Source organism: Agelaius tricolor, unplaced genomic scaffold, assembly GCF_023055355.1.
Source record: "Agelaius tricolor isolate 1412-34295 unplaced genomic scaffold, bAgeTri1.0.p SCAF_6, whole genome shotgun sequence".
Taxonomy (NCBI): Eukaryota; Metazoa; Chordata; class Aves; order Passeriformes; family Icteridae; genus Agelaius; species Agelaius tricolor.
Genome location: NW_027269266.1, coordinates 23,119,634 through 23,144,313, shown reverse-complemented (window position 1 = coordinate 23,144,313; position 24,680 = coordinate 23,119,634). Strand labels below are relative to the sequence as shown.

General features: G+C 40.2%; 1 protein-coding gene across 4 annotated transcripts in view; it reads right to left on the bottom strand.

The window, feature by feature from the left end:
* The window catches only part of DYNC1I1 (dynein cytoplasmic 1 intermediate chain 1), a 186,721-nt gene that overhangs the window by 124,132 nt on the left and 37,909 nt on the right, over positions 1-24,680 (bottom strand). For all 4 annotated transcript variants that reach the window (XM_071429032.1, XM_071429036.1, XM_071429034.1 and 1 more), the window contains exons 5-6: positions 22,812-22,871; positions 18,738-18,853 (exon numbers count right to left, since the gene is read on the bottom strand). In XM_071429032.1, the coding sequence (XP_071285133.1) occupies positions 18,738-18,853; positions 22,812-22,871 (176 nt within the window). The remainder of the gene's footprint in view (positions 1-18,737; positions 18,854-22,811; positions 22,872-24,680) is intronic.

Genomic DNA, 24,680 nt, shown 5'->3' with positions numbered 1-24,680 from the left:
AAGGGTAAGGAAAATGACACAGTGCAGACAGCACACCATCATTACAACAAATCAGAGAGACCACTTTTTTTTTTTTTTTTAAATCTTGACCCAAACTGAGCGTATTTATAACAACTCCAGAACACACCACCAGTAATGATATGGACCAGAGGCACATCTACCTCAGTAAAGCAGGCAATCCCAGCAGCAAGGCAGAGCCCATCCTTTCCTGAGTCAGCCTCAGGCTGCAGAACGATCAGCACTTTATTCATTTTACATGCACTGCCTTTTATCATTAATCCATGTTGTAAACAGTGACCACTGCAAGGAATCAGCGGTGAACTGAGAGCAAGCCTGAAGTTTGCTACCAAGCCTGACATTTGTTGATGTTCCTACTGTATGTTGCAGGCCCAGTGTACCAAACACATTCCTTCAGTTACATGAGTGCTTTTCCATGTTCCCTGTGCAGTACCATGTAACATGAACAAATTCTAGGCCAGATTTCTCATCAGACAATCACAGTCACAGGATACCAAGGGTTTGAAGGGACCTCTGGAGATCATCCAGTCCAACTTTCCTGCCAAGGCAGGGACACCTAGAGCAGGTTACACAGGAATGCATCCAGGCAGAACCTAATGAAGCTGGGCTGGGAATGGGATGGTGGGACTTGGGTGGACTGCAGGCAAAGATTCTCAGGCTACATTGCTAATTTGCCTCTAGGGGAGCTTGCTCCAAATGGCTCTCACTTCAGGGAAAGTCATTCAAATGGATGCAAATTGTTCTGGCCTCACTTTCATGTACACTGAAGCTGTCTTATACAACACTGGGATGGAGAAGGGCATTAAAGCCAATGTAAATGTGATCTATAGTCCAGCACAGTGCTGTAAAGCAGCCCAGCTGCTCAGAGGGCTTAGAACACTGAAATAATATCTTGATCTCTGTTTTATCAACAGGTATTTTGTAATTGGCTTCAGCAAGCATTTCCCTGCTAGAGTCCAAGAAGGGAACCTTTACTGCTGCCTTCATGACACTCATCTACAGGATGTTAGCAGGATGTGGCAAGTGCCATTCAAGGCAAAGTGACCAAAGAAGTGTGTTAAGCAGACAAACATTGATTAACCTATATCCCACGTGGATAACTGATTTATATCCCTCACAAGTGAATTATATCCTCTGCTGTACAGCTTCCTGGCTCAAATAACTCCTGCTGTCCCTTCACTGAAATCACCAAGAGGGTCAAAGGGTTCAGAGCTGAAGACTGTTTCAGGGTGGGCAAGTATAGGACAGAAAAGTTGGCCCTCAAAAAAAGAAATGTTCATGAGTTTTGCTATTCACATGGACACAGATAGCACAGTACTTTCTAGAGCACTTTCTAAAACGCAGAAAGAAATAATCAAAAGTGACAGAAATATTTATGCAGATTTAGCAAAGGTCACCAAAAAGTGTGTCATTTTAACAATACTGGCAAACTTTGTATAAAGTTTTGCTTTTCAAAGAGAATACTTTTCAGTGTAAAGACTACTGGAGGAAAGACTTAAACTAACTCTACATAAAATTTTTCATTATGCCTTTGGAAACTCTGAATATTGGATTCCAAAACAAAGGAAAAAAACCTGTCAAGATAAGACATGATATATCTTTTTATTTCATTTTAACTTCTACTTAAATAGTAAAAGAAGCTAAAACATGAAAGTGCTCATAGCTTCCTGCATAATTATCCACATTCAGATTTCTCCTCAGGAGAGATTCTGTGGGCTTTGATCCAGGGATTTTGAAGCATTTAAGGGAGATAGAGGAGCCAAATCTTGTATTTCTTCTGAAGAAAATATGGTACAATTTTCTTATTATTTTAAGGGTGTTCCATGCACGGACAATCTGGCCTGAAGCCAGAGACAAGGAAAAGTACAGGCAGACTTATTAAATGTCCATTATTTTTGTATGTCTGTTTCTATTAGTTTTTATCTTTGTAAGATTCTCTTTATATTCTGGCAGAATCAGTGTTTCCAATCCAAAGAACACTTAAGGATATCCATAGTGTATCTTACTAATAGTCCATATTTTTCATCAAAATGACCCTATTTCACCCTAAAATGACATCAGTCTATGCACACACAGTTTAATGGTGGACATGGTTGTGCTACATGGTGGATGGTGAGACTTGATGATCCTAAAGATTTTTTCCAACCTTAACAATTCCATGATTCTATGATTTGTATATAGAGATTTGTGTATTCTATGATTTGTATGTACAATACCTGCTAATGACCACTTTGGCTCAAAATCCCCTTGTGCTTCAATAATTACCTTAAATAGGCAAAAGAGTAAGAGAGACGAAACAGGCAGAGATTTCCTGTTTCTATTCTCCACTACTGTCCTGCCAACAGTTAGGAATGCATGTGTACAGACCTGCTTCCAAAATCCAGCAATGGCCTTAGTCACCCAGAATTTTCCCCCTTAGGTCACCTAGAAGTGTACCTTGAAAGACAAGTGTCCTATGGCACACCCTTGGATGTGTGCTTGGCTACCTTGACTTCCTATCAAAATGTTCTTAGCAGTACCACTTTCCACAACGCTCTTGTTCTGCATAAGGGTTGGAGAAGGCAGTGTTTCACTTCAGCTGAGCTGAGAAAGGTCCCCTTTTCCACCCTAAGATCATTCTTCAAGCCTCTGTTTCTGTGGCAGTTTCACATGCCAATAAAACTTGCTACAAATCAAATCTTCATGCATCTTCATCCTTTGTTAATTTGCCACTTTGTGCAACATACCTACAAACCATGGGAAAAAAAATCTTAGGTTTCAGTCATTTGACTTCTTTCCTGCTTGATTTCCTCTCTATTTTTTAACAGTAAGACTACAACTAGCACCTGGACTTCTACACTTTCTTAAGGCCCTGCCTTTCTGCTTCAAAGGACCCACTGGTTCACTGTCAGACTGTCAGTGTTCACAGGCTGGTGTCACAGCTGTACACAACTCAGCCCTTGTAATCCCAAACTCTAATCCTTCTCAGGTTTCTTCTACTTTGCCCCCAAAAGTCCTTATCAAAAGTAACTGCAGGGACAAAGGGTACTCAGTCAAATACAATGTTTCTTTAGAGCTGGAGATCACAGGAATATAAACTGATGCCTAACAGCTTGACCACTTGACAACATTAACCAAAGGCAAAGAGCAGCACTGATTTACCAGGAGGTGAGTTACAGACCCTTTGATGTCCTGACTGATACTGCATACTGAAGTGCAGACCCCCATGATGTATGACAAAATTGCTCATTTTTACAGCTGTGTGATGTTCCCTTTGTGTGGCTCTGCCTTATGTCCAGAGATAGTTCCACACTATGATGCACGGGGTGGCAGTTCTGAGACTGCCACCTTGACACTCACACTAAATAGAAGTTGTTCTGGTTGACACTGCACAGAATCTAGTCCACCAGCTGACCACAGACCCCCAGGGACAGGACATGACACTCAGCTGCTGGTACATTTAGTCCCAGAGCTCCCTGTGCTAACCAACACAAGCTCTACCTTCCCTGAAGGGTACATTGCAGCTTATAAGAATAAGTTTATTTAATTTGCTCTAACGAACAAAGCTTCACTGGAGACTGCAGCCAGAGCATCTGGAATCAGGAGCAATGCACTAAGATGACTCATTAGTCTGTGGTCAGATTTTTTCCCATATAGGACAGTCAGCTCCTCATATCCTTTCCTTCTGTTACCTCCAGGAGCATCCTGTTAATTTCTGAGGAAAATCCAATATGTCTTTGTGGTTTTCAGGACTTCCTCCACTTTCTTCCAATTATTTCTTCATTTAACTCCTTTTCATTTCTTCATTCTTTACCATCTCATATTTATCTGCCTTCTTTTTCTGTTCATCATGCTTTTTTTTCCATGCCTATCATCAGGAAGTATTCTTCAGCTCTTGATGCTCCTTCATCTCTTCAGCTCTTTGTCATTCCACCAAATGCCAAATGTCACATTTTTCAGCATTTTCTCTAAAGACTTTCTCTGATTTAGTTTATGACTGGTTCTCTCCAGTATCATGCTATTCTTTCATCAGGTGGGAAAAACAGATATGGTGATTTACTGTTGTTATTACTATTGGCTAAACCTTAGAAAACTGTGTTAAAGATCACAGGTGGATTCAACACTGAGATCCCCCTCCCAAGAGAACAGTCTCATCTCCAGGTAACCACTGACTCTTTGTTTTCCAGCTGATACACTGATACTCCTGGAAAGCCTCTTCTTAGTCACTTTCCAATGAGATTGTATAGAAGGCTCTCCCAGCCTCAGAGAGTTGATGGAAAAGGGTGATGCTGGTACAGGGTGATTTTGTAACCAGTTTCCTATCCAATTCCTCACAACTATTAGAACAAGACACATTATTTATGAAGATGCCTTTCAACATTCATCTCAGTTTTCAAGTCCCTGCAAAACCACTGGAAATCTGTAGCCTCCATTGCAGACACTTCTCCAGGGACCATGCTACTCCCTGTAGAGATGTGAGTTGTTCCTAAGTGTTCCTAAGTCCTATTCCTCTGGTCCAAGACATCTTGCTTCATTCGTTCCTTCCCTGAGGAACTTGTTCAAGATTCTTGCACAACTGAGATCTCACCATCCAAAGAACCACAAAAATACAGCTCTGTCTTCCAGGCTGGCCACACCCCGACTGAAGATTTTGAAAAGAAAGTGCTTTTCAAAATGAAGAGCCTACCTCTTTTAGCAAGAACTTACTTCTGGACAGAAGAAATAGTGATTGACAGCTTGCAGGAAAAGGACACAGGTCACTGCCCTTTTTAGAGACCCTGAATGAAAGCCCTAACACACAAGAGATTCAGAAGACTAAAATTCCACTAACTCTAACCAGCCATGGGAATGACCCAGCTTGTTACAGTGTCTCAGCATGTCTCATAAAATGCACTGAAACATTTGCTAACGAGGCTATCTGCATGTTATTGTTCATTTTTATTACAGCAGCACTAGGAGTGCCCATCAATACCAGGACCTTGTGCCTGGTACAGATGTCAGAGTGTTAACCAAAGGAGAACACATCATTCAGCTTTCTACCCCCAAAAGAAGCAGTCAAATAACAAGACCCTTTCATGTCAGTGTGCCATTTGTACAGACAAATGCTCAGCAGCATGGGTCATAAAAGCTAGCCCACAAGGACTGCTTCAAGGGGGAAAAAAAGATTCTTAAATTTATTTTAAGATTCATATCTATGCATTCATGCCTGTGCATTTAACCATATAAAGAATTCACTTAAGTGTAAGAGACTTGCTTTTAAAAACTCCACCACTGTGTCATACCATGGAAACTACCTCAGGGCTACTAGGAAGGGGGTTCAAACATCCCTCTTATAAAACACATCATTATGCATTAGAGGAAACTTCATTCAACAGAGAAGAATGGCACACCAGCTGGAGGTGAACACCATAAAACACATAAAGTTTTAATTAAATTCATTAAAAATTCTTTGTCTCTCACTGTGTTTGGAGGCAGATAGAACCCTTTAACAATGGCCAGCATACAATCAGGTTTGTCAAAACTAATAATAATACAAAAGCATTTGGTTACCCTGGGACATTTTGAAAAAGTTTGAGTAACTGTATTATTTTTAATATGGGACATTTATAAATTATTGCAAGATGTGGCCAGTATTGGAGCAGAGCTGCTGTTTCTATTGTTCATTGGATTGATAAAAGGTGTTGGTAATAAAATGCACATTTTTAGCAGTTGCCAAAGTGAATCAACCTGGAATACAGGGAAGAAGCATATTTTCCCCTTAAAACACACACACATATATATAAGTAATATATATATTAAGTAGGGCCAGTTGCAACAAAAGAAAGGGCAATAGCTTTAAACTAGAAAATATAAGGAAAAGTTTTTTCTCCATGAGAGTGGTAAAACACTGGTGCAGGTTGCCCAGAGAGGTGGCAGATGCCCCATCTCCAACCATTCAAGGTCAGGTTGCACAGGGTTCTAAGCACCCTGATCTAATTGAAAATATCCCGTTGTAGAGGGGTTGGATTAAATGACATTTAAAGGTCCCTTCCAACCCAAACTATTCTATTATAGATCAACACATGATCAGTATTTCTTTACAGCATGTTTTCTATATTCTGTACTGATAAGTATGAAAAATAAATACATTTCCTGCCCTTCAGAGTTTGCAGTCCATCAGCAAAACGGGATGCAACAAATGAAAGTTACAGCACCAGATCCCCTCTTGCAAAGACATACATGCCTGATATCAGACAATCAAACATGTCAGAGGATAATGATGAGCACAGAACATGCATAAATATTTGCAGGATTAAGCCTGCTAACCAGGATAAAAGAGGATAGCTATTTGGTTGCCTGGTCCTTATGTAAATACTTTGTTTTTCAAAGCTGGAAAGCCTAGCAAAATACTTTTGTATTTAATCAAATACAAATAAAATGATTCTACAATGTACTGAAGGGCTTCACATGATGAGTCAGTGACAATGTCAGCTATTTAGGCTCATGGCAAGCACTTCATTTGGTCCCAGTCCAGGTCCCATTTTAGTCAGTGGGAGTCTTTTCCCTGATTGCAACATGAGCCTTTGTTACTAAATTATCTCAAGCTGATGAACTGTGAAACAGAAAAGGTACTTTTACTAACCTTTTCTAATCCAGATTCACTAAGGATAATCACTAACTAGTACTAACTAATTCACTAATTAGATCTGAAAACATCCTCACTGCATAGCTAATACCTAAGGGTTGGGTACTCATTTTTTATACTTCATCAGGACACTCTAATGCAAGAAATATCACAGGTCAAGTGAAGAGTCTGACAACCTATGTGCTGCAGTTGAAAGTGATGAAAGAAGAGATGAAAGGATATATTCCCCATCCTATATCTCAGTAAACAAAGCTGTGGTTTTGTCCATTTCACAGTCATGGTGCTATAATTTCCAGACCTAGGTATGTGTACACTTGATGCTCAACACTCTTTGGGGGAAGGAATTTGATGGGCTTTACTGTACAGAAAAACCCTTGAGCAAAATGGGACAGAAACATGCATTTGAGGAACTACACAATACACAAATCAGACTGATGTATCAAAATAAATGTTAGCACATTAAGTGTAGTATTGAGTCTACATAATAAAGTCCTCTGAATAGTATGAAAACACTACTTAATTGAAGATATATAAGAGCAAAGTTTTTTTCTCTATACTATTCCCTTTATCAGCTGGGAAAGTGCTGCCCTCAATTACATAGGTTACAGGGGAAAATAAGGTGCCTGCTTTTTCACTTTTCTTTCACAGAGGCCCAAGAAGCAGCTTCAAATGGAAATAGGTAAGAGATGAAGGAGTTCAAGAAAAGAAATAGCAATAACAGCAGTTCCAAAACTTTCAGGGAATGACAGTAAAATACTTCATAATGCACTTGCCCATATTCCCTTCACAAAGTGGTTGGAATTACCTAAATCATCTAAAACTTAAGGTTGTAATTTGAATGTATTGGTTAAGTCCAGTAAGCAATGAAGAAAGGCACAAATAGAAGATAATTTTTTCCAGTGTTATGATAAATACAGTAGATAGGGTAAATTGCCTTCTGGGAGGTTCTGTGTCATTCTTTCGAGTACAGAAATTTACACAAACAGGCCTGGCTCCTCAAGGTAGAGCTATTGCCTGTGACTGCACTGAATTCCTGAAGTATCTCAACAAGGACACATCTACTTAGCTTGGGTACTAGCACTAGTCATGCTGCCAGATCAGACAGCTCTGTGACAGCTAAAAATCCTAGTAAATTAGGCTGCTGTGAATTCACTCAGCTCATGTTTAAGCTTTTAGTGGTCTGTGCTATGAGGAAATGAAGAGATGGGTCTATGTCTCTGCGTTGATTGTAACTCAGTTTGTGACTTGCTCTGAATTACACATACAGACTGTAATAAAAATAAGACTCCTGAGATTTACACCATTGCTCTGAGCTCAAGGGTAGCACTTGGCAGGCAGTGAGATTTGTAGTGGTCACCTTTCTGTGTGTATCTACAAGTCTCTGTAAATCTACAGATATAATACAGATAGGTAATACATTATATAAACATTGTCTCTACAGCTGTACCTATAGTAAATACTTAAATAATTATATAAATGTATCAGCAACTTTTAAACACAGTTCTGTACATAGACTAGAAACAATAAGAGGAAAGAGAGACCAGATTAATCTCCTGTTCACTCTCTGTCTCCATCCTGCTACAACCTAGGAATGGCAGAAGAGATGTTTCCCAAGCACACAGTGTCATGGTGCACTTGTGCCTGCACACTCCACCCTAAATCTGTCCAAGGCATTCTTGAAAATGGAAGCTCACTGTTCACTAGACACCTTTTCATGATTGCACAAATGAGAACCAGAAGTAAATTTGTTATATCTTTGCTTAAACAGCAGCTCTTACATCCCTAAAATATATGTAAACATGTCTAACTCTCAGGAACCCTGCCTACTTGGAAATCCTGAACCCAAGCTTTCTCCAGTACCCAGTCTAGCAAAGATGAAAAGGCAGATTATAAGAGATGCTTATTCCTGATCAGTATGAACTGGGAGCATGTTACAGCATGCCCAGTTGACATGTGGACCAAATTAACTATTCCACTGCTCTGGAAACTTGGGCACAGACTGAACAACAGTCTGGGCTAGGTCCATATCCCCCTCACAAGACTGTGTTGGGTTCAGCTGTTTTGGCCTCAATTATCCCCCCATGTGAATGCCAGCATGTCTCATGTCACAGGTAAGAAGTCAGTGAAACACATGCAGGAGGAGTTTGTGCTGTCTCATTGTGTAAGATGCTGTTTTCTCAACCTGCACATTATCTGTGATGCAATACCAGCACACAGAGAATTCTTCATGCAGTCACAAGTGAGACCTTTAGTGCTTTCAGTGTTACACAGCAGATGAGTGCTGTTTTGAGCATGCTGTTGCTGAGTAATGGGTGCTTAGGAGAGGAAGAGTGAACATCTGAGTGAAGATGACAAGAAAGAAAATATGAAATAACCATGATTAAAGGTTAAAATTTCAAAAATTCTCCTGTTGTGCAGCTGGGGCAAGACCTTCAAAGAAGTTCAGCTCCAAACCAAGCAGTGAATTCTGAGAGTCCTCAAAACCCAGCAGCTGCTACTGAGATCAGTAAGTCTATTCATAAGTGCAGGGATCTGCTTGTGCCAATCACAGAGGAGCTGAACCCACACTGAGCTTGGATGTAGCAAACTTCACAACACAATTGGGGTGAGGAAAAAAAAGAAGTATCCACAGCAACAACATGCAATTAAAATAAGTGTGAAGCTTTGTGGCTCAAGCTCAACACATTTCAGAAAAATAATGATTATGTTTTCACTTCCTGTGTGCTTTAAGTAGGGTATTAGCTTGCAGGAAGAGAGAGGTCTGGTTTGGAGGTTTATGGTTGGGACATACATCTGAAGTAATTGTGGCTCAGAGTGAATACATGCTAAGTTTATTTTAAATAAGATAGATGGGCAAGTGACAGCCAGGGTCTGGTTGAAAAGTGACATTATTTGTGGAGACAGTCAATTGTATTGCAGCAAAAGACAATTCCATCTTCTATTAATAGTGGCCAGTGGGAATTCATGCTGAGACTTTTACTTTACTGACATATCCATTTCATTAAAGGTTTCTTCACCCAGATCCTTTCTTCAGTTTTCAGAGTAACTCTTGCGAGCGAGCGAGCAAAAGGATTCTCTGGAAAGGATCCAGCTGCTACTGATTTTGAGCAGGGATTCTCAAGTATTACATAGAGATGAGATCTACAGTTTGCCTTTATACTAAATATAGCATGGCTTTACAGGACCCTGGAGCAGCTCTTGGGAGGGAGAAGGGGCCCTGGGGTGCCACTGGAGGGCTCTGCCCAGGTGCTCAGGTCAGAGTGTGGGGACACACCTGGTGAACAAAGACCCAGCTTGGGGTGCATCCCCATTCATCCTCAGGGCAGGCAGTCATGTGGGGTGTGCCAAATTCTTCACTCTAGCCAGCCCAGGCACTTGGCTCCCTCTCCAGTTAGTCTGAGGGCAAGCAGCTGACACTGCTCTATCCAAGGCAGGTGGCCTCTCCTATGGAAATGAGCCAATTAAAGGAGACTATAGAGGGGCACAATTAGCCAGCTTCTTAGGCTCAGGCTCAGCTATAGAATTGAAGATAGAGAGGTGTTGAACAGGAGAACTTTCAGCTGTGTAATTTTTGACCCAGTACATTAGTACTGTGGGTTAAAACAGAGGAGGGGATTTTGGCACGTGAATCTTTTTCATCTCTTAGAGTCCAAGTGCCAAGGATCAAATTGAGAAGTGTGAAGTAACCAAGCAGTTTTCTGTACATCTTTTTAACACCACTAATGCAGGCCTTTCCACATTATGGCCTGTGTCTATTTCAGCCCTGATTTTGTATCTACTTAAGGATTAGAAAGATTAAGTGCTAATTAGAGCACTGAGGATTAATAACTGCTACTTCTACAATGCACATTTTTCTTAATCTTGTCTTAAATTCTAGTGGAGATTGGTCCACGTTACAAAGCCAGAATTTGCCAAAGGTTACTAAAGACATAATAGAAGGTGCTGGGTATTATTCTTGTATATACTGAATAGGCATCACCCATTAGTCTAAAGAAGGAATTACAGGAATGGCAGGAAAAAGCGTGCTTTGTTTCTGAAGAAAACAAAAAGGCATGTCTTCATTGTTCTGTTGGAAGCACTGTTAACCCAAATTTCACCCTTTTTACATTTTTAGGTCTGAACCTTCTCATTTGAGCATTGTAATATGCATACATACTGCTAATTCAAAGAATATTCAAACACTGCTGAAATTATACATAAAGTGATAACTAGGAACATATGAAAACAGCAAAAAGAGAAAAATTGGCCACTGTCATTCCACTGACTGTTGACTGGGGAAATCATGGTGCTGTTCATTACTGGGACAATTTCCTTGTTCTCATGTTAAAGCTAAGTTGCAACATACTAATAGTCATATATTTGCAAATAAGTTTAGAAATATTTTGTTGCTTGAGGGGAACATTTAACAAATCAGCTCAATACAGCAGTTGTTCATGTGTAAAACATGGCCGGGATCTTTTGCAGAGAAGAAAGACTTAGAGGAAGGTTTTCATTTCCAGCCAACAAAGAATTCAATTTGCATACAGGTGTTACAGGGCTTCTCTCTGAATTCATGGATCACTGCTGGTTTCAGATGTCAGGACACAGAGATGGGTCAAAGGCACTGTGAGATGACTTGCAGCTAGTTAAAGGAGTCTGAGGTCAGGGCTCTTAACATCAGCTCTCTTGTTTTGCATCAAACGACACCAGATGTACCAGGATCTCATTCAATCACATTATTTCCCACTGCAACTAAAGGAGCAGACTGGTTTCCACACAAGGAGACTGACTACAGTGCTTTTGGGATTATTCTAGGAGAGAACAGCTTCCCATCTCTTGGGTGGAGGATGGGATCCACCTGGTTAAAAGCACAAAGACCCATGAGATCAGGAAGGTGCAAGGAAGGGTGGTACAGCATGGTCCTTCTCCATGATGGCTGCAAAGGCTCTGAAGCAGTATTGTTTCCATGCACAGAACAAAATTGCACAACACTCCCCTCCTAGGCAGCACAGGCCAAAAACTGGTTCCTTGTTTCATCAAAAGGCAGTTAAGCTTTGGTTTGTTCCTCATCTTTTGTTGCCTGAATTGTTTAGAGAAGGCATGGTTCAGCTGTGACAGCGTCTGTTGTTCTCTCCTCACCCTCATAAAGAATTCCCAGATATGCTTTCTTGGCTTGCACTTAATGCAGAGGCACCTTGTACAAAAGGAACCAGAGTCTGCAGAAGGTCAGGGACACTTTGGAGCAGGAAACTCCTATGTGTGTGTGCCTGGTTTTAGGAGACCCGCCCAAAATTTTGTCAAGATTGTGTAGGAGCTGCAAAGAGTCAAGTAACTTGATCCCTGTGTAATGAAATGATCAAGAAAAAGTCCAAGATCTCTAAAGAGTTTTCCTTCTTCAGACCTCCAACTGTGTGTGACTAGAGGCAATCTTCTCTGTTAAACCAGTTCTTAGTAGATAATTCCCTGAGAATTACTGATGCTTAATAAATTGTCAGATCTCCTTGTTCAAAACAGTTTAGCATTAAAAGGGCTCTCTGCATAAGACTACCTGAGAACCATCTTGAGAAAAGCCCTTTTCCAGAAGTCTTTAGAGAAAACCTGGAAGGAGAAACAGGGAAGGGAGCAAATACTGAAGCAGTGACTGCTGATTAATGTACTGATAGGCCACCTTTTACAAATGGACTGGGACTGTCTTGCAGAAATCCTGTTTGAGCCAAAGTCTGCTACATATTTTATGAAAACAGACGTTTGATGTCCCTTTCTGCACTTAAACACCAAAGTATCCATGACCAGACTGTGGCCTCTTCATTCTTCCTCCTAGAAGAAATCCTTACAATTGTCAAATATTTTTCTGCACAACAGAAACCAGAGAAACTAATTTCTAAAGCCTAGTCCTTATTCTAATTCTGTACCACATAAAATTACCATGAGCCAGGAGGTGAAGAAAGCCTTCAGAGGTATACATCCAATGTCTGTAGCTTGCAAGGAGTGGAATACAGACCCACCACACCTGGTAGCTGCCTGCTGTGGCTGTTCTGGAATACATGTACCTTAACAAATTGTACTTTACTAATTGTACTTCGGAAGGGACTGACAATAACAAAGGTTTGCACCTCATTTCACCAGTGTATTATTGCTCTGAATACCTATGGCTGATTTTTCAAGGCTTTTTAACATTTCTAAATAATATAATTTTCCCCTCAATTTCTGTATAATGCCTTGGTCTCTTCTCGCACTTCTTTCATCAGCACTTGCATTCACACATCTCAGTCATACAATTCAAGCACCTTCTGTCAAATATAATTCTTGCCTCAGGCAAAAGATCAGGCGAGTGTTTTCCCGCAGGTCCCTCCTGCATTCCCGCATCCCTCCCTGCCGGCGTTCCTCAGGCGCGGCGCTTCGCCGCTGCACCACCAGAGAGCGCTGCCTGAATGCCTTTGAAAGATTTTTACGTCAAAACTAAATTAAAAAAATAATAAATAAAATCCGCCTTGAAAAGCTTTTTATTTAGAAAAGGTGATGCACTTGTGACAGGAAGAAAGAGGAATTATTGAAAGACTGCTATACAATGCAATGCCTCAAATCTTTGCACCCCTTCATTCTAGTCTCATCCCATTTTGTACAGTCTGGTACAACAGTACAAATTAAGCTTGGTTGATTTAATCAAACAAAGCCATCTTGAATCAGAGTTCTTATGCCAGCTATTGAGATCCACAGTACAACTCTGATGGACTGCAGTCTGAGAAGAAAAGGCAAACTGGAGTTTTATTTACCTTTATAACTAAGAACACCTAGCAATACATGGTACTGCTTAGGATGGAGCACAGTATTTTTAAAAGTTACAAAACATTATTACAAAATTAGTGCCTATTAGTACAAATCCCAAGGCTCTGTTTCTTTAAAAAAGTTTCTCTGCTTTAACACTGATTCATCCTTAGGTTATCTACTCTTTTTAATAATGAATTCTATCCTAGTTTTTCTTTTCAGCACCTCCTTTTGTTACATGAGAAGGCCTTTGCTTTCTCCCTAGTTATGTCCAATTTCCATCACACATTATCATGGATCCTGACACCTATGTTGCATGCATGGTCATGCACAAATGTGCACCTGCATTTCCCATTAAATGAGGCATTCAAAGCTATTCTTGGGTCCAGACTTGTTCTTTTGAGACTGGAGCTGAGCTTACAATTCTCTGGAAGGGAAAAGCCAAAGTAAGCTCTTTAACTTAAACCCCAGCTTCTGATCCACGAGCTCTAGCCAGATTGCCCATGGGAAAGCTCAAGTATGATCTCACTTAGTTGTGGGACTGGCTTTTCCAAAGTACAGCATGCATCCACAAAGCTAGAGCTGAGCTAAGTCAGGCACAGCCAGGCACAGCAGCACTGGGGCAGAGTTTGCTGGGCTAGAGGGCTGCTGCACAGCATCCTAAAGCATGTACAGAGACAGATCTGCTCACTGATTAAACCTGGAAATCTTGGACCTTGACAATCAAAGTATAAATAAATTCCATAATATCTGCAGATTTTATCATGGAAAAGATAAAATTCCAGAGGCCTGACTTGCTTTCACAGCATTGAGCTGTCAGTCCTAGTCACAGATAACTCAAAGTAGGCCACAGGCCTCACATGATGCCAATGTATCACTCTGTAAGACATACCCATTTTACTCCATAATGACAAACCTAAATCAATATGGCTATAAAATGCTCTCTTCTTACCAAGTTTGGCAGTGAAGAACTAGTCAATGCAGCCAGTGGCACCCAGAGAGTTTTGGTTCACCCGACAGAAATCACTCAACATTTGGTATCACACGCAGACAGGCTCATGCGCCTCATGAGCCCGACTGTGAGAGAATTCCCCTCTCTTCCCTCACTGCTTTAAAAAGGGTAACTTTCAGGAACCTCAGTTCAGAGAATTACACTGCCAGACACACAGAGAACCCAACCCAGCCTCTGGAGCTCCACCTCCATTTTGCCACTTCATTCCAGCCTACTTCTAGATGGAGTAGAGAGGTTTCTTTTTTTCTCTAATAGTCAAAATACACTTAGTGTTTGAAAAGCTAGATAAACAGATGGATCACAGGTCTCAATTGTGGTCTTTGCCTGAACTGGGCTACATTTGTGAGGCAGGATGAGGTTACCCTGCTCAGGAGGTGAGTATGGCAGATCATTTGTTTTTCTCCCATGAAAAAATATCTGTTGAAGATGATGAACTGATGAAGTGAACACGACTTCCATTGTTTTAGAAAGCCAGATCTTCTCTTGTACACAGGACCTACTCTTTCAGGAATGCATTTCTGACTAACATATTTGCAGTGACAGTGTCAAGGCAGAAAGTGAGAACATCTCATTTTATTGATGAAGTAGTTTCTACTTTGCAAAAGAGGAATAACAACACTCCTGACACTGGACAGCAAAGCCAGAAATATTACAGAATTTCTCCTTCTTGCAGCCCTCAGTTTCTGAGGGGACCCAGATCAGAAGAGTACCTCCCTTCTCTGAGATTTTACCTCCTGGCCCATTAAAGAGCAGAACAGTAAGCTGGAGATGAGGCAGGCATCTAGCAGAGCCTGAATGTGCAGACTGATTTCCTGTTGGAAAAGGTGGATTGCAGGCAGTCATACAGAGCTCAGTCCACTGCTGCACAGCACTGAGGGACCCATCCTGGGCTTACCAGAGGCTAGGCCATGGCTTTTCTGTTTCCTCCTAAGTGCACTTTTAACAAACAACACGTCTGCAGTGCACTGGAGGGTCCAACCATTGAAGGCTACGTGGGGCTGCCACTCCTGAGATGATGTGAGAGCCTCTGCACAATGAAGGAAGTGTCTCAGAGAACTCTCAAAAAATATTTGGCACAGCCTAGGTCTTAATCAACTCCAGAATGGAAAAAACAGCACTAGTAAAATGTCTCTCAATGCCTACAAATACCTGAATTCAAGTTCAATTATAGCAGGAGGAAGGGGAAAATAAAGAGCATGTTTTTTTCTCAGGCTCCAGAGCCAAGATCTGTGTGTTTTTGAAGTCATCCTGCAAGGAAGAAAAGAAAAGGCTGAAGCTGACTGTGACCTAAATAAAGCAAAAGAATTAAGTTCTTGTGATCAAAGGATTGAATGATGTATATACACATCTCCCTAAATAATAGAGAGGGTAGGAGAAATGACATGTCATTATTCCTCTGAAATAAGGCAAATTACCTGCTCTGAAAAGAGGAGTTAATCTGTTTTTTATACAATGAAGAATAATGCCACACTATTTCTTCTAAAATTAGCAGCTGACAAGCTGAGACTTCAGTGCACATAGCATCTGGCTCTCTGGCACCACATGGACTCACCAGAGTGAACCAGTTTTATTAGGTTCCTCCTTTTCCAGTTTTATTAGGTTTGGTGGGCAATAGCCATTACCACAAAGAACATCCATTGAGCTCCAGAACAGCAGTAGGTTTAAAGTACCTCAGAGTTTCTTTCTTACTCTCTAGAGAAGCAAATGCAGAAAATCTCATGAGGATATTTTGAAAAGACTCAAGAACTTTGAATGGAGTCAAAGTCCTCTTTTCACCCATCTTTTCAATCAGCTGTACCCTTCATTAGTTGCCTTCCAAACAAGAAGGAAGCGTGGGACAATCTCATCCTAAAATTCTGCATTTTGACATTTCCAGTATTTAAGGCAGTCAGTGAAAAGTGAATTCCAAACACTGAAGTCAGACTAATCCAAGTTTCCTGTTTTCTATTCTCAAACTCTAAGGGTTCAGATGCTAAATAACTGAGCCCATAGCCATAGTAATGGCTGAACAATTTATCTTGAAAAGATAATGGCTATATTTTATCACATGAATGCATAGAAACAGTGTAAAGACTTCTCTAAGCTGCTCTCCTGAGGAATCTCTCTCTTCTGTTCATGTTTAGACTGACAGCATGAAGGGCTCAGCATTCATAAAGAGGCTTGGGAGATTGGAAACCTGAGAATGCATTTCCATCAGACCTGGGAGACCAAAATCACAGTGTTTATTTACCCCCTAGAGAATTACCAGTTAAATAGCCTCTCAACAGAATAAACACACTTTCCTGAATCTCCTTTACTGATGCACAGCCACAATCATATCCAAGATACATGCAGAGAATTCCCCAGCAGCAGATTGGAAAGGAAATGTAAGTTACACTTTCTCTCCCTCACACATCTGAAGGAAGAGATTGGGTGATATTTCCTCTGTGTTTTAATATGTAAAACACCCTACTGTTGATGTTTTCCTTGGCTGTGATGACAGAGAATAGGAAATATTCACCAAACCCACATACTTGACCCCTTCCATCACAGTTTTGGCTCAGGCAGTTTAAAGTGCATGATGTTTTATGTTTGCACTTATCTTCTTCCACACAAATGAGGAACAAGTGACTTTCCTCTGTGCTGGGAGGACCAATTCAAACCACACTGCCTCTCTGCTCATTGTCCTGACTGCCAGGCTCCATGGCATCACACTGTTGTTTGGGTTTTTTTCCTTGAAGGGTTGGAGATAGTACTCTTGTCTAGCAAGAAAAAGATTTTTTAATAGTTGAAGAGCTCATTGGGAAAAAAGCAAGATTGTACTGAAAGAAGATGCTTCCTTAAATGAGCCTGTCCTTTTCATTCCAGCCTACTTCCAGATGGAGTAGAGAGCTTATTTTTCTTTTTTCTGTAATAGTCAAAGGCAAGTCAGCTCATGAGTGCTAGAGTCATAGGTCTGAGGGAGGCAAACACAAAGCCAAGTCTTAAATTCCCCATATCCATAGGTTCTTGCATTGGATAAAGGCCATGTGTCAGAGAGGAAGGACACCCTCTCCATCTGATCTAACAATGAACTCATGATAATGCTCCAAAGTTGAGCATCAACTGGTCCTAAGCAAAGAAGACAAAGACTCAGGGGCAAAACCCATTTTCTTGAGGCTTCAGCAGCCCACAGAGAAACAAGCAGAGATGAGCTGGACTGACCCAGGGAGGCTTCTGAGACAGCTTCTCCCTATGAGCAGGCAAAGCTCTCTGGACACACCGCTCAAGGAGTATCATCCCAGCAAAAGAGCTGTCGGTGTTTGAAGGCACTATTTCAGATGACAGATAACCAAGGTCAACTTGTGCTCCAGAAAAGCAGAATCTGAGCATCCAGCTCAGCAGTTTCTATTTCTGCTTTCTAAGGCAGACCTGGTTACCAAGTTATAAAAAAAACCAACAACAACTGGCTACATTTATCACTCTATTTTCCCTGACAGTACCTTATATTTAGACAGATTTACCACCACCACCTTCTGAACCTACTTGAGTATCTTTCTTCTCTGAATGAGGCCTGGTAAAGTTCTACACTATCTTCTGCAGAAAATTACTCAGTTGTTGAACTTTTCTTGATCCTTCATTGCAAACAGCAAAAATTATGGTCAAGACTGCTATGAGTTTTTCCTCTTTTATCTGCTTTGTTCTAGTGCACAGACAACATCAGGCTAATGTACTGTTTTGCAATCGGTTTAAATGGTTCCACTGACCTGCCATCAGCATTCTGCAGTACAACAATGGCAGAGCAGCAAACCTCTGCCACTCTGTGTATTTATTTATCAACAAGAGAGCCAAACAGCCAACAAACAGCTCCATGAGTACAGATGCCAACATGATGTCAGCAGAGAGAAAGAAAGAAAGACTGTCCACATCAAAGTATCCAAACCTCCTTTTTCAGTATATGGAGCTAAACTGCAACTTCTCCTTAAGCTTCACCTACAGCAGGAGGACACAATTACCCTGACCAAACAACTGAGGGCAACATTCCAACACTGCCTCTTTACAAAGCACAGAATTTATAACTTCCTTGAGAAAGCATAAAAAAAGGAATAAAGAACAATTTTAATTATATTAATAATGATTTATTTTTTAAAATGTTCCCATTAAACTGCTATCTAAGCACAACCCATTGTAAGTCAGAAGTAGTTTGGTTCCACCTGTATTTAAAGTGATTTTTATAATTATTCACATCAGAACAGACATTAATCACATAAACAATAGCTGCCTTGCAGAAAACACATGATAAGTAGCTATGTTATGACTTACTATTATTTTTATTACATTCTTTAACTTGGATGCAAATTTTCTATTAAAATGGCTGTTTTAAAAAAACATAAATCTTACCTTCAGATTGATGTGTGGCCAGAGGTGTCTGTGTCTCCTTGGAGTACGATACCACCTCCCGAGGTAAGAAATCGACCTGGGTAATCTTTGACACCCCTAGTTTGTGCAGTCTGCGTCTAAGGTGAAATACACAACATCAAAAGGTCAGTCAAGGTAAATGTAAATCAGCACCAAGAACAAATGCTTGCTGCTATGGACAGGATAAAAATACTTCAGTGTTTGTAAAAACAACACAGTATGCATGAGAGGTACCTCACTGCAGTGAAGAAAGTTAACCTGGGAACCATTTGCCATAGTAAAGTCCAATTGTTGAACCTCTAGATCATGCTGCTGAGAGGGACTGCAAATGGGAGAGAGAAATGGCCTGCTTGTGTCCCTCTTAACATGCAACAAAATTTTCTTTCATACCATCATTACTGTGATATTCTGTCTGCTAAAAGGAGCTCATCCTCAGCCTGGGACACACAGCTGTGGAAAGGGTACAGAAGGTTTAAACAAGGATGAATTAGACTGCCAAATGTTCAGCTGGGAGCAGTAACAGAGTCTTTAACTGGCAAGGTGCATCATTTCCATAAAGAAGGAGATTCTGCCTTTCACAGGTACCATTAATAGTGGCCTTGAAGTAGGTTTATGATTAGTGGAGTCCTAATGCAAGAGCTGCAGGAGAGCTACAATACAACTGGAGCAGGGCAACTATAGCCTTCTATTTTGTCTACTTCCCTTGCTTTAAATAAACCATATAAAATAAATCAGTGAAACAAACTAACTGTAAGTGGGTAAGAGAAAAAGAAGAGATGCACTTGAGCATGGCCATGAACACTTTCAGTTGTGCACAGTTCACTCAGCAGTGGGGGAAAAAATCAGTTTATTTCCTGCATATTAGCTGACTGTTTGCAGGGAGTGAAGAACATAAAATGGTTACTTGGAAATGTTTTACCAGAAAAAATGCCAACTTTCAGCAGAGAAATAATGCAAACACAATAAACAAATTAACTAAATAAGGCCAGTTACCTGAATCAACAAGTGTGAGCATGCTTGAGCATTTATGGGGAAATAAATTCCTGGACACAATGTTTCTCAACTTGCCACATAATTGAAGAGAATAATTTAGAAAAACAGACAATTCTTATACGTTATCCATATCTTCTTCATTTTCCAGGTTGTCAGAAGAACAGAAGTCATAGGGGTTTTGACCTAATTAATTTACAGTGGTTTAGGTATTCAATTAAGATTCATGTCTGAAAGGAAATGGGAGTCTAAAAAAGAAACTGTCATCATTGGATAACACCTACTGAACTTTTCAGCTGCATCAGTCATATTTTTTTTCTAATCTGTTTTACTGCCTGGGTTGTTATTAAGCTGACTGCAATTAGATTCAGCAGGTAATAGGTACAAATCAGCTGGGTTGTGTAACAAACCACTAGAGCAGAAACAGTTGTTGTAGCTCTGAGTCTTTCCTCTTTTCAAAGAAGAAAAATTAACAAGTCTCCCTCCTTACAACCATCTCTGACTTTGCCAATATGAACAAAATCTACAATTGTCTAAAAACTCTACAGAAAAACTTCTACCTCATTACTGGGCACAGAAAAGTTTCTTCAGCTGGCAAAAACTTTAGTAGTTTTACATTTTGTAGCTGCTTTAACTTACAGTCTGTGTGAATTCAATCTGTAATAAATATCTCACCCCAGCAAACTCTCATGTGCTTTTCCCTCCCTCAGCACCAGGTGTGCAATCTCTGTTGCCTTCTTGGTCAGTTTGATTTCCCTGTGCAACCAGTCCCCTGCTGTCCCAGGCTACTCTTTCCATTTACTGAGGTTCTTTGCATTGAAAGAGTCTCTTGACAGTGGTCTTGGTTAAGCATAATCCCTAATTAATTATGTGTCAATCTAGGCCTAATTAGAACCTCACCTAATTCTAAAACAGTTTCACATGAGGTCACTCTGTATCTCCTGGCCTGCCTGAGGATGGGGGGAACATGACCCTAAAGGAGAGCTGGATGTAACTGCTGGCTGGGTGAATTGAACCTGTGCCCACTGTGTCCCAGAAGAGAGCTCCTTCCCACAGCACTGTGCTGAGACAATGCATGGAGTTCCTCATCTGAAACACTTCCAATTCAGTAACTGCTGGTGCCTCCACAAATGCCTAGTGCCACCCTTATTCTGTGATTACTGGTGAAGACTCAGAGGTCCTTCCTCATCTGAAGGAATGTGATCTTGATCTATTGATTGCTGATTGCCTGTGTCAAGCCACCTCTAATTGTTCTCATGTTACTAAAAGTTGGCCTAGCCTTTGGTCCCAAGCACTCAGGGACAACTGGAGTTTCCTTTCAATATCTGGACTTTACCAAATATGTGCAGTAATGTTCAAGTCTTTATTTCTTTTTAGGGCAACACTAAAAGATCTATTGTTTTCCCATCCTCATTTTTCATCTGAGGTGCTCATAATTCTCATAAATTCAATAAATATTCATCCTAGAGAGCACATAAGCTTTGAATGATTCCTTTCCAAACTGCTAATGGGATGTCAGTAGTGAATAAAACCCATGCATGAAAACTGATTCTTCTGTCCAAAGGTATCATAAGAAAGATGCATCTGCTAGAAATGTTTTGAGACACACATCATTTAATTGCTGACTGCAGGATTTCTTTTGCATTGGTTTTGTTGGGTTTTTTTTTGCTCTAGTCTCAGGACACTAGAGGAAGTTTAAATCTGCCTTGGGTTTGAGGACAGTTTTCTTTCAAAAGGGACAGGACTTCCATTAAAATGTATGCCTGTGGATTTGCTCTTTGGCATGCTTCTTTTCTGTCTCTGCACTGGCTGCTAGTAATTGATTGAAGTCTCTGCATACAGAGTTATCTTTTCATGAGTCAGATAAAGGAACTTGCTTTGCACAGCTGTTTGAGAAACCTTGGTCTTAGGAGTCCTCATCTTTTAATTCAAATTTCTGTAAAAAAAGGCGCTGGGATTTCTATAAAGTTTTTGTAGGTTAAAATAGCTCAAAAAACTCTACCTTTTTGGTACAGCCCAGGTAAAGTTGTAGATGTGTGACCTATTTGAAATCACACTCATGTGTAAGCTACAAACATTCCTAGGAGTTCTAGATATGGAGAAATACTTCTGTTTAGAAAACTCTCTGGATACTTTCCTTCTGGATCTTTCCGGGTGAACAGACCTAACACACCTAACTGCAGCTGGGAGCACTGTCAGTCAGCTAAAGGGAAGCTGTTGTTTTTCTGACAGAATGGTGAATGAAGTAGCAAAAGCATGAGAGAGTTGCCTGGAGACTCAAACAGACAACCCTATTAAGTTCACTGGTAGAACAAATTTTTCATAGCAGTGATTTGGTTTTACCTATGATTCATGCTCTGAAGAGCTTGAGGTACTGCTACCCACCCTTTTAGACAAACAGGTTATCCTAAATACCTCTGCAGGCAAGCATTTCTACATAATTTAAATTTACTGGTTTTTTTCACTTGTTGGGGTAAAGAAGTTCCATCCCAAACTATAAAATATTAATTTTAGCCCTATTAAAATTTTTAAAAAGCTTCATAGGCCTGAACTCAACTAAGATGGCACTTACTCTTGGACTATGATCATATTTAAGTGTACAATTTTAAACACATACACAGCTCCTAAGGGAAAAGGGGACATTGTTACTGCATGTGGAAACAACATAACTATAGCCAGCAGAAAGGAGGGGGGAAAGTATCTTGCAAATGATTCAGAGAGAACAGTCTGAATCAACAGGTACAAACAAGATCAATGTAACTATACATGCACATATATGCCACAATAATAACATTTCATCTGAAATGAAATAGTTATTTGTATTGTGTTTCAGGCAACAGAAATAGCAATTTATCTTTTCATAAGCTTATTTAAATAGCTGGGTTTTTTTCCCACAAATATGACTTTGCTGAAGCTTCTTATTTATAAAACTAAAAAAATGAAACTTAAATTATGGTCCTTTTGAGTCAGAAAAGCAAATGAAAATCACATCCAACCAGCTCAACTAGGAAGCATTTTCAACATAATTCTTGCAAAGAAAGGATAACAAAAAGAGCTGACATATACCCAAGTTCAGAGTCAGACTGGAGTTGCAGCACTGAGGGGTCTGTGTCCCATTGCAAGGTCCTAGGGTGGTAATCAGCCGTGCAGCACGAAGGGGAGGGAAGAAAAGAACACACAGAATTAACTGAAAGGATGAACAAAACCCCATCTCCTTAGTTACATGCTCTACATTGTACATTCAACCTCCAGGTGCAAGCAACAGCCACCATATGTCAAACAAGGTTTGTATGTCAAACTGAGACAGGGCAGGCAATTTATTAAAACCACATATTATTGATAAACAGAGGAAAGAAGCTGGATTCTCTGTCACATATTGATTAACTAAACATGAGGTCGGGGTTTTTTTGCTTTTCCTGAAAAATTCTAACTCTTTAACTTAGGTTGATGGATTCACAATAATTTGTAAAATCTGCAGGCACTATTTATTTATGTTTTTATGATAAGGTAAACTGAGCACCTGCCATGAACTCTACTGAAGAGTTTATCCCTTCCCACACTCCTGAGACAGACAGTAATCCATCCTGCACACATGCTCTGGGCAGGAGAATCACAGAGTGCATATGACAGCAAATGGCACACTGACACCCAGCTCTGACACACTCTGAGGGCACCTGGGACAAACAAACAAATCCTTTTTCTTTTCCTCCCAATAAAATTCCTGGGGAGGAGGCTAACCATACATCTGAGAAAATCAGATCTATGTCAGTCTCTCAGATGAGGCTATCACCTAATGTACAAATGTTCCAGAGGTGTGATCTGAAGTGAAAATGTTGCTCCTTGCACTGCAGTGCACTTTCCCATGCAACCAGCTCCAAAACACCTTTAAAACACTCACAGAGCCTTTAAAGAGTCTTGTGAAATATTCAGAATCCTTCAGTTTAGAAATGCAGAAACTGACATATTGGGCCCAATATTTTCAAAAATGCCTGCTCCTTCCCTGTCTCTTACTTTTACTTTCTTTTTCCACACTCAGGAAGCCACATCTTATATGCAAGAAACCTGCCAGAATCCGTGACAGAATCAGGAACACACAAGTGGCTCCTCAGCACCCTTTCCTGTAGTATGAATACTAGATTATGCACTGCTCTCACTAGCAGAGGCTAGAGCAAAGATAAGTGCTCCTTCCCTAAGCAAGCAAGTCTTCACAAAGACATGCTGGAAAATGATAGTTGTCAAAATTAAATCCCCCCAGATTTCTTCTGAATATAAATTTTGAGAATATAGAGATGATAATACTACCAGGTTCAGCCAAAGCTAGCTATATAATAGCTCTTGTCAATATACACAAGTCTTTCTGCAACAATAGCAACCTCTGCCAATGAATCACTCATATAAACTAACAAGTTACTGAATTAGTTCAGAAATAGATCTATTAAAGCTACATAATTATTCTACCTCCTGTCCTTAGTAAACTCGCTCATTCTATTACCAATGTTAACTCACTCTCTGGACAGACAGACAAGGGCATATGCTGCACTCTCATCATTTCAGAATGAAAAAGAATAAATCTCAACACCCTGTGCATACAAAAAGAATGAAAAACTGTAATGCAAAAACTGTAATGCACTCATTTCCCTCAACTTATGATCCATAGTAATATTTATCAGGATAAAAGATTTTATACTGATAAAGAAAGGCTTCTCCAAAACGAAATTGTATTACAAAAGGTCAGACATAAAATAATACAGCAAGAAATAACAGATTTTTCCCTTGTAACTTGACTGCAGTGTAAGTACAGTGGAAAATGGACATAAGATCTGAATGCCTGATGCAAGGCAAAGGCATCAATGACTAATGCATTATAGATACTCCATTAAAAATTCTATCTGTGTGCAGATTGCTCTTGTAATGTCACCAAGGTCAGTTGCATAT